Source organism: Chinchilla lanigera, unplaced genomic scaffold, assembly GCF_000276665.1.
Source record: "Chinchilla lanigera isolate Chin_1 unplaced genomic scaffold, ChiLan1.0 scaffold00006, whole genome shotgun sequence".
NCBI classification, from domain to species: domain Eukaryota; kingdom Metazoa; phylum Chordata; class Mammalia; order Rodentia; family Chinchillidae; genus Chinchilla; species Chinchilla lanigera.
In genome coordinates this window covers 4200469-4210911 of record NW_004955407.1, presented here as the reverse complement: position 1 = coordinate 4210911, position 10443 = coordinate 4200469, and the positions used below count along the sequence as shown (strand labels likewise).

The 10443-nt window shown below is 36.4% G+C and overlaps 1 protein-coding gene across 2 annotated transcripts in view; it reads left to right on the top strand.

The window, feature by feature from the left end:
* Epha3 (EPH receptor A3) overlaps positions 1-10443 on the top strand; it is a 365230-nt gene that overhangs the window by 289989 nt on the left and 64798 nt on the right. For both annotated transcript variants that reach the window (XM_005375518.2, XM_005375517.2), the window contains exons 8-9: positions 8076-8178; positions 8863-8930. In XM_005375518.2, the coding sequence (XP_005375575.1) occupies positions 8076-8178; positions 8863-8930 (171 nt within the window). The remainder of the gene's footprint in view (positions 1-8075; positions 8179-8862; positions 8931-10443) is intronic.

Below are 10443 nucleotides of genomic sequence, written 5' to 3'. Positions count from 1 at the left end.
ATTCAGATTAAATATTTTATTTAATTTATTGAAGAGGAGACATAAGTGATTAAGACAAATTTTGATGAGATCCATACATGCATATACATACATATTTCTGTGAATATATCTATATGTATATATATCTATATCTATATATAGATATATGAGCAATTTACATATCACTAACAGGTTTCTACACTGAAGTTCATAGCTCCAGAACAGCCTCAGAATAAGATAAAAGATGTGCACCCTTTAGAATCAGATTGTCTTGGCCAGGTCCAGCAATACCCACACTCTCTTGAAGAAAAACTCAGTAATCCCTTGACAGTTCTAATCTGCCTTTTTTCTCAAGCATTTAAGTTCTCTATTTTAAAATGCTTTTTCCTAACATTAAATCACATTACTATTGGTGTGAGTATATTTTATGCCCAAATTTCTTACCCAGTTTGAACATTCAGGATTGACCAAAAATGATAAAAACTCTTTCTCAATATGATGGAGTGAATATGTTATGGCATACTTTTTGTCAGTTAGGAATAATGAATTATTCTTCTGAAGTAATATTGAAAAATTATTTTGTCAATTAGGTTATGGCAATGAATTATAACTTCTGCAAGATTGCAAAGTTCTTGGAAGTTACTAGTTTACAGCAGAAACGTAAAAAATAGAGACCTGCCTATCTCAAACACATAAATCTACATTTAACGACTGCTCCTAACCCTCTTATGATGAAGTGACCATGGAGAAGCCACACTGAAAATATTAAAAATGAAGCATAAAATCTCATGAAAGATCTAAAATAAATTTTAAAAATTAAATGACTTGACAAGACTTAATTGCAGCTTGACATTAGTATTTCTAAGTCATTCTGCAGTGTTTAAGTATTGCAAAGTTTTATTCTTCCAAAACAATTACAAATTGAATTTTTCAAACTAATAAAGGGATATTTGAGTCATGAGTGGATCAAATACAGAGCAACTGTATTTGATATAGTGTGAAAGATGCCAAATAACTTAAGTAGGTAAAATAAATATTTATAATATTCTGTGGTAGGAATTAGGTATCTTGAAGAAGATAAAGTCAAATTACCATTAGGTAAGTATTTACAATGTTGATGCAGATTTAGAATATCCATCTAGTAATATATGACACTAACCAGCACTCCATGTTAGCTGTTAGGTGAATTTACAAAATAAACAACAAATTCCAAAATTTTAATGTAAATCTAGAGTTCCTGCAGATATTTCTGAGGTAATAATTGTGCATGGGCTTCTAATAAGGTATCAGTATGAGGGAATCTAAGAAAAGAAGAATTTAGATGTTGGAAGTATAATTTAGAGATAAGAGTATTTGCTTAACATGTGTGAGGCCTTGGGTTTGATCTGTAACAGCACACATGTGCATGCGCAGGTGCACGCGCACACACACACAGAAACTTACAGTGAGCAAAAACTGAATCCAGGGTTTGTGGTTTGTGGCCAAGTAAGCAAGATATAATGTAAGAGATAAAAGTGAGGGATTTGCAGCTGATGTGCCTGTATTAGAATGAATTTAACAAGTCAATGCAATGTTCTATGCATCAATTTCCCTACTTGGAAATTGGAGATCATATGTGTAACTCATGTAGATTTATAAGTTGATGATGATTAAATTATTTGATGCTTGCAAAGTGCATAAAATATTACCTAGTATTGGAAGTACCAGGTGGAGAGGGTGAGATTATATATGTCTGTGTGCATGCATGTATGCGTATGGCTTGGTCTATTTTCTGGTGTCAGCACAGTGTACCTGAAAGTGGGTAATTTTTAAGGAAAAGGAATTTATTTGTCTCAAGGAAGGAAAGTAGAAAGTCCAAGGTCAGGCACCATTGTTTGGCAAGGGCCCCCTTCCAGTATCTCCATATGGTGGAAGGTGGCTGGTCACCAGGAGATAAGCGTGGTGTACTCATGGGATAGAAGTCTTTAAAATGTTACTGTCTTTGATTGATCAGTCTTACATTCTTATGTCTGGTGGACTGAGCAACTTGGTTGAAGATAACAGTATGTAATGTAGCAACAACCATTGTTAATTCCTATCATTTTGTTTTGAAGTCATGTATTGTTTTTGCCATTTTTGTGTTGTTTTGATTTTGTCTTCATTGTTGTTTTGTTAGTTTTTATGATTTTAAAATCCAAAAAGTAAATGACAAAAAATATAAAAATCAGTGAAAAAGTTGAGCATCATAATTAGAGAATTCCATTCAATATTACTATCCAAGAAAATACACCCCAGGGACAGTTAAATTAGGATTTGTAAGTGCCTCACACCTCCTTTTCATTGTTTTTAAAGAATGCACACCAATTTGAATCTTTTGGACCCTTTTATTATGGTGTGTTAAAGCAGCCTGTCAAAGGTACAATATATATGAAAATTTTGTGTACTGAAATATAGAATTTCATAGGGAATAGAGTACTTTTGCATATTTTGTACTCCAGATCATAAAATAAAACAAGATGTTTATTCAGAATTCACTACATGTCTCTCATTGTTTTAAATATTTTAGTTATATTAACTTATTTAATCTTCAAGGAAACCATTTATGTTACATAGCACACAAGTATGAATCTAGGCATTTCAGCTAACTAAAATGAGCACATAATTGTAACCACTCTTCTTTATGGGGACAAAACCCACGCTCAATATACGTCTGATGAATTAAAATGGAAAGTGACTAGGAATAGTGAGAATAATTGGTTTATAGTAAAATAAATTCAAACTGAATTTCTAAGAAATGCAACAGTTATCAATGCTTAGCAATATGCCACATTAAATTATAAGACAACTATAGAGTACATCCATATTATGCATTCAAATGTTTACTGATTTCACTAACAGAAATGATATAATTTGGTTATGGGTTTTAGTCTCTAATGTTCATATATATTTAGAGCTGGAGGAAACTATACAGAAGTCCTAAAGTCCATATCTGACAGAAAAAGAAACAGGGAATTCTTTCCCATATATTTTCCTCTCAGTTTCATTGAGCTTTCTTTTATAAATTGCCTAAACAAAATGACAAATTTCAAACCTCTATGAATTGTTACAATATACCAAATGAATAGTGTGAGATTGTCTTATTATTATGTGTTTATGGAACATTCTTGAAATACTGGGCTAAGCAATTTTTGCAAATATGTTACAGATTTATAGTCAAAAAAATAGGTATGGTCAGCTCCTCTGGGAAGCAGATAGTAAAATGAAATTGAATATGCAAGAATTCTATGGGGAAAGACCTGAGAAGTTCACAGATAGATAGGGCAGGGATAGACAAAGAGAGCCTCAAATCCAGATGTATGTCTGTTGTTATGGCTTTTGTCTTGATATTCCTTCCAAAACCTCATGCTGTCATAGGTAGGGCTTTTCAGAGGTACCTGGATATACAGCATGTGATGCTCGAATTAAGTGTGTGATCCTAAGATCAAGAGTGTGTAATTACTAAGTTAATCTATTGATTGTTTTCATATAGCTCTGCATGTGGGTAATGAGAAGGCCATGCTGTGTGAGTGCTAGCCACCTTAAGGGAATACAGCCTGGATAGAATATAAGGGACAGGAAGAGAGTTGCTGCTGCTTTGTTGCTACTCCAGTGGTATTCTGCCTTCTGCCCTCAGTGAACTCTTTGTCCTCTGGGATGCCCCTCCAACAAGCCACCTGTCTCCATCCTGGAGCCAGACAACAGAGGACTGAAACCTCTACATATTGTCAGCCAAAAAAAACTTTCCTCCTTTAACTTTGACTTGGATATTTTGTCTCAGCAATAAAAAAAGTAACTAAGACAGATTATGGTAGCAGAGAAGTGCAATCCTTGCTGTGACTATACTTGTGGTTCAAGAATCTTTAGAACTGGGCTGTGGGAGAGTGTGGAAATGTTTGGATATTGCTGAAGAAGCAACCCTGGATTTACGCAAACTGTACTCAATGGGAGATTCTGGTCAGGGCTCAAAAGATGAAAATAGATAGAAATGCTGCCGGTAAATACCAGTCTCAGGGATTTTCTGTTGAGGTGAAGGTCTGCAATAGGTGTTGGACTCCAGACCATGTGTGTTATGCCTTGGCAGAAAGTTTGTTTCCATTTTACTTGTGTTCAGAGACTTGTCCCGAGATTGAAATAAAGAGCAGTGGACTAATTAATACTACAGCAGAAATTTAGACACAATCTAATGTTGAGTCAGTGGAATAGCTGCTGTAGGGGGCTTTTTAGGCAGATATATGTTGAGAATCAAGAGCAAAGAGGCCAACAGAATGATTTAAAATACTGAGGCCATAAAGGAAGCCCCAGTAAACTGATGGGCTGCACAGATACAGCAGAGGAGAACTTGGTTGCTGAGAAGGAACAGGTCAATGGAAAAGATGGCCTCAGGACATCACAGGAAATAGTAAGACTCAAGCCTCTGAAGCCTCAAGGTTGCAAATTTGAAAGACTTTGCTTTAAGAAAACAGTCCCAGAGCACTGTGTTCCAGAATGGCTGTGGCCTGGAGAATTTGTTCCTCGGGACTGTGTTCAGAGTGTTCAGTGATCCAGGCATTCAACCCATAACATTCAGGAGAGAAGGAAGCCTGGCTACTAGTATAGATAGCAGCAGACCTTGTCACCATCAATGTGGTGCTGGTTTTGGGTGCATGCAGAATGTAACAGTTGTGGGGTCAGTGTGATTTCTACCCAGATTTCAGAAGAAGACCTATGAGGTTAGGCAGTGTTCTCCTGAGAGGGCACTGTATGAAGCTGTGTAAAGCCAAAGGTGCAGTGGGGAACCCAGTAGGTTGGAGAAGCCAGAAATATGGATTGTCTGAGCAAAGCTGCAAGAAATGAGCTAAGTCAACCAAAGAGAGAAGCTTTAGGAGCTACAACCATCTGTAGTACTTTTGGGGGCAGAGCCACCAAAGTGTTTTGGTGTTCACATCTTGCCACAGATTGCCTCAGATGCTGGACATGGAACTACGGGACTAAATGTTTACCCTGCTGGATTTTGGACTGCTTTGGTCCCATTCCTTTCCATCACCCCTATTTGGAATAGGAATGTTTATCCTGAACAAATGTCTGTTGGAAGTATTTAACTTCCTGTTCATTTGTATAAGTGCTCACACTTAAGAGTATCCCTCAAATTTCAGAGCAGAATAGAGTTGGACTTTTCAGCAATGCTTAAGGTATTAGGACTTTGACTACTCTTGGAAATGGACTAAACGCCTTTTGCATAAAGGGATGTGTTTGTGTTTTTGGATGTCCAGGGTTGAACGTTATAGCTTGTGTCTAGATGTACCTACAAAATCTCATGCTGTCTTTGGTGAGGCTTTTCAGAAGTGACTGGATCTACAGTGTATGATGCTGGAATTAAGTGTGTGTACCTGTGCTCAAGGGTGTCTGTGATCAATTAGTCTACTAATTGGTTTGGAATAGTCCTGAGTGTGGATAATGATAAGACCCACCCTGAGTGTGAGTGCTAGCCACCATAAGGGAGGGTATCCTGTATGGCATATAAGGGAGAGAAAGAAAGTTGTTATTGTTCCTTGTTGCTGCTTCTTTGCTGTTTCACTCTTTTCTACCTTCTGCCTGCCATGGACTATTTCTCCTCTGCCATTCCACCCTGTCTTGGAGCCAGCAAACTATGCACTGAAACTTCTACCCACTGTGAGCCAAATAAACCTTCCTCCTTAACTTTGGTGGTCATGTATTTTGCCTCAGCAATGAGAAAAGTAACTAAGACATTCTTCCATCTATGAAAAGAAAAAGTAAGAAAAGAAAAGACTGGGAAGGAAGAACCTCATAGAGCAATACAGTTCCCCAGGGTCTTGACCATCCCAACAGGGAACACCCATGGGCAGATCAACCAATTCTGGAATCCTGTATGGGATAAGAATGCCCAGAGTCTAGGACCTCTGGCTCTGTCTGCTTAGTCATTCAGGGGACAGCACCTGTGCTTGTAGCCTGCGATGAGCCTTTAAGGTAGAGGCTGTCTGTTCTGTGGGCTTTTCACAGCAAGGACGTCTGAGCCAGTTCTTTTCTGACTGCGATAGTAGTGTAAAATAGTAGCATTTCAGAATAAATTGCTTGCAACATTTCATAGTATGCCATTCCATTCTGTCTCACTCTCAGTTCCTGTTTTGGATGCTTAGGAGATTTCTAATAGCCTGCCTTCCTGTGTTTCTTTTCTTACACCTTTTATCTACACTTTAAATGATATATTTTGAAGAAAATGTTCCAAATTCATATGTATTAAGGTTAAAAATGAATCGTTGGTCCCTAGTGAGGTGTTAGTATTCAGGTAATTAATCTGCTTTTCTTTTGAGTCACATTTGTTCATATATTCAGTTAGCATTCGCTGCAAAAATAACATGTGCAAATATAATCCTGTGACAGGGGCTGTACCAGGAATTGTTTGAATTGTAGAAAGTATAATGATTTTAATGTTTATGGAGTTTAAAACAGATGAGGCTAGGAGCTAGTTGATCCTAAATGGCTATATGTTAGCCTTGCTGTAGAACTTGCATTTCATTTTGAAAGTGATAAAGTACCTTGTAAAGATTTTATGCATAGGAATGATTGTCAAATTCATGGTCTAAAAGGAGTACTTAGGTGGCAAAGTAAAAGATTAAGAAAGGCATATGTGTAGAAACCAGTTAGGAATTTCTAATTATGACCCAAAAGAGAAATGGAAATATAAGCTAGTATATTAAAGAGAGTTTGATGGTTCACTAAGTAGAGCATGACCAGCAGAGGAGGAAGACAAGACTGCTTTTTTCAGAAATTTCCCCAAATAGTTACTCTACATTAAATTTTGAGAAGCACTGGTGTGGCTGAAGGTCTAGTCTGTAAAGGGCCAGGTACATATTTAATTCTTCATGCACTTACAGTCTCTGCTGCTACTGCTCACTCTAGTGTAAAATCAGTCATACACAAAGAATGATTGTGTCTGTTTCAATAAAACTCTGTTTATGAACAATAAAATCTGAATTTAATAGAATTTTCATGTCACCAAACTTTGGTTTGTTTTTTATTTTTTATAGCCATTAAAAACCTAAGATGGTTCCAAATTCATGAGTTGTACAAAAAATAGTGGCTGGTCAGATTCAGCTTCTAGGCTACTTTTATTAACTTTCTGAGTGAACAATAAGGCTGTTTTAAAAGGCAAGAAACATAGGCATAGTTTGTATATGATATATGATGAAGTCCATAAGCTTCTAGCTTTTTACTTTGTAAAATTTAAATTTGTTTTTGTAATTGACAAACTAATTGTGAATGTTTATGGAGTACAATGTTAAGTTTTGAGAAATATACACACTGTGAAATGCCGATATAAAGCTAATTAACATATCCATCACGTATTTTTTTGGAATGAGATCATTTAAAAACTTGAAATAGTGAATGCTACAATTAACTATACTGACTTTGCCATGCAGCAGATTTTGAAAACTTATCTTTGTCTAACTGAAATCTTGTACCTTTGGTTTCCATTTCCATTCTCACCCCCTGTCACGGCTCTGGTAGCCATAAGTTTCTTCTGTACTTTTATAAATTTGAATTTTATGATTCCTCATAGAAGGATAACAGGGAGCCTTTATTTTTCTGTGTTTAGCCTATTTCACTCAGCGTGATGTCCTCCGAGGTCATTCTTGCTGTGGCAAATAAAACACCACTTTTAAAAATAAGTACAGATATTGGGGCCAAATAAGATTCACTAGCAAGGATTCACATATTGCCCTGGGAGATATTTCTCTACCCATCGTGTTCATCTGATGACTTCCGGTTTGTCCAGTGAGCTTCTTGCCAAGCAGAGTAGAAGCCAGTCCACTATATTCACTAGGATAGGCAGTCAGATGGCATTGATCAATGGTTCAAAACAGTGTTCACTGTTACATAATAAATTGTGAGCTGGGCAAAAATATCAAGCAAAATGATCGGGATACTTTTATAGTAAATAAAGAAGTTTTCAACATTGTAGCAAAATTAAACATTTCAGAAAAAATAATATGCTAGATTTATAAGGTGTGCCTTGTACACATTAGTCATGACATGATAATGCTTGTTCTTTTCTTGTTTTCTCTTTCAACGTCTCACAGCTTTCTCCATCTCTGGTGAAAACAGCCAAGTGGTAATGATCGCCATTTCAGCAGCAGTAGCAATTATTCTCCTCACCGTCGTCATTTATGTTCTGATCGGGAGGTGAGGTCACGGTCTGTTTCATTATGTATTTTCATTATTGCTTTCCTTGCTGCCTTTGGTTGCTGCTAAAATTTGTGGTGGTCAATAAAGTTTATTAACAAATAAAAGTGTCTCCATCTACATTCTGGGTCCTTCCTTTTTCTTTTCCCTTCCCTGGTTCCCTCCATCCTTAGTTTTGGTTTTCTTTTTTCCATTAATTCCCGCCCCCACCCTAAAACATACCACTTTCCTCCTTTGACCCTGTTCCTCATTTCTGTCGTCTTTTTCCAATTATCCCCTCACTCTTCAAATAAGCCCAGATTTCCTTGACACTTTCTCACCCAAACATAGGCAAAACTGCCCAGCAGTAATCATTACCAACGGAGACTTTACCTTCATTCATTCGAACAGTAGTTGTTAAAAATACTATAAACACGTTCTAAGGCCATTATAAAAACTGAACTGGAGGGGTCTGCTCAGTAGGAAAGCAGCCCTACATATCTCCTCATTAGGCAGTTTTTCAGGGTCCCCAGGAAAAGAGATTTTCTATTGAAGATTTAGAAAATATGAAGCCAATAAACTTTCACTAAAGCATTTAATTGTTTGAGAAACAAGCTTTAAGTTTTGTGCCTTGCATATTTTGAACACACATAATTGTTTTAAGTATAACCATCTTATGTTCTCTCTTCCCTTGATTTACCTTAGGTTCTGTGGCTATAACAAGTCAAAACATGGTGCAGATGAAAAAAGACTTCACTTTGGGAATGGACATTGTGAGTTGCTGAACTGTTCTGTTCCAACATCTTACTTTTAGCCCTTCTTGCTTTATAGTTGGCTAAATTCCCCTTGATAAAGGGAATTCAAAAGAGTTTGCATGGAAAAATTGGTTAAATTAAATTTATTTTAAAAGGAGAAGGAAATTCATGGCTCTGCATTAAGTAATTTTTACATGGCTACATTTCAGCATACTTAACGGGAAGGGTAACCTGTGGTTTATATTCAAATAATGCACATGATGAGTAGTATGAACTGTACTCAGCTCTGCATGGCTGAAATGCAAAGCGTGTCTTCAATTTCCTTATTACCAGTCCTTTGCTAAAATCTAAATAGGAGATTTTTCTCTTTCATAACTGCCAAGTAAATATAAACAACCTCTGTTTATGTGAAATGCCTTCTCCATTTTATCAACCAACCAGGAAAGAGTCTTTAGAATAAACTGTTTGTTTTGGAGTTACATGATATCCAGCTGGTAGGAAAGCCAGGACTTTTCCTTCCCATTTTAATACCAACCAATTTAGTCTCTTCTAATATTTTCTAAAAGAAACACTTATTTAGAAAATAACTTGTTTACATCTAGTAAAAAGCCTCATTTTTCCCCACTGGTGAGACCAATCATTCCAGGTGTTTTGTTTTTCCAAACTTCAGCTCAGCTCATTGTGGCGATTATGAATCAGTGGCCTTAAAGAGAATAGCGTGATCTCATGGAAATTAGTACAAAGACTACGCTCAAGCTCGTGTGCTCCAAAATATCTCAAAACAATTAATGTGGTCTTGTAATCATTACTTTTTTGGCATTCACTACTGCCATTGAAAATTGTTTTCAAATCAACATTAAACTTCCTTGCAGCCATTGGATATGCAGCTAAAGATAATAACTTTGGTTATAACTCAAGTAAAAATCCTGATTTACTTTTTGTTAACATGGAGGAACCATATAGTTTCTAAAAAGAGGAGAGAGACAGAGACAGACAGAGACAGAGTGAGAGACATAGAGAGACAGAATGAGAGATATATAGAGAGAAAGGAAGAAAGAGAAATATTTTTCAAAAGTAAATTAATGTGAGATGGAAGCAGTGCAAGAGTTTGCAGAAGTATTACGAGTTTATTGATCTAATTGCGGAGTCATTATGGAACAGGTCACAAAACAAGTCAAGGCACTGTCTTCCTGGTATCAATAACATATCACTCCAGGTTAGTCTTTTTGCCTTGGGCCTACACACACAAAAATATAGTGTCGCAACCTCCACACATAAATTTAGGCCATTACATTCTTGTGGATAAAATCTCTTCAGTGTTAGATGGACCACAGGTATGAACATTATCTTTAGAGCAAGGCATGATGGTGCAGTTATTTTTATGGGAATTATAATCTTATGAATATGGATATTTGATAAAATTCTGTGTGCCAATTTTAAGTAGGCTCTTGTACTGTCTGCAGTCTATTTTCCTGTTGGTTATTATGGCGGAGTTTGTTGAGATGTAATTTTTTTTCAAATGTATGATATC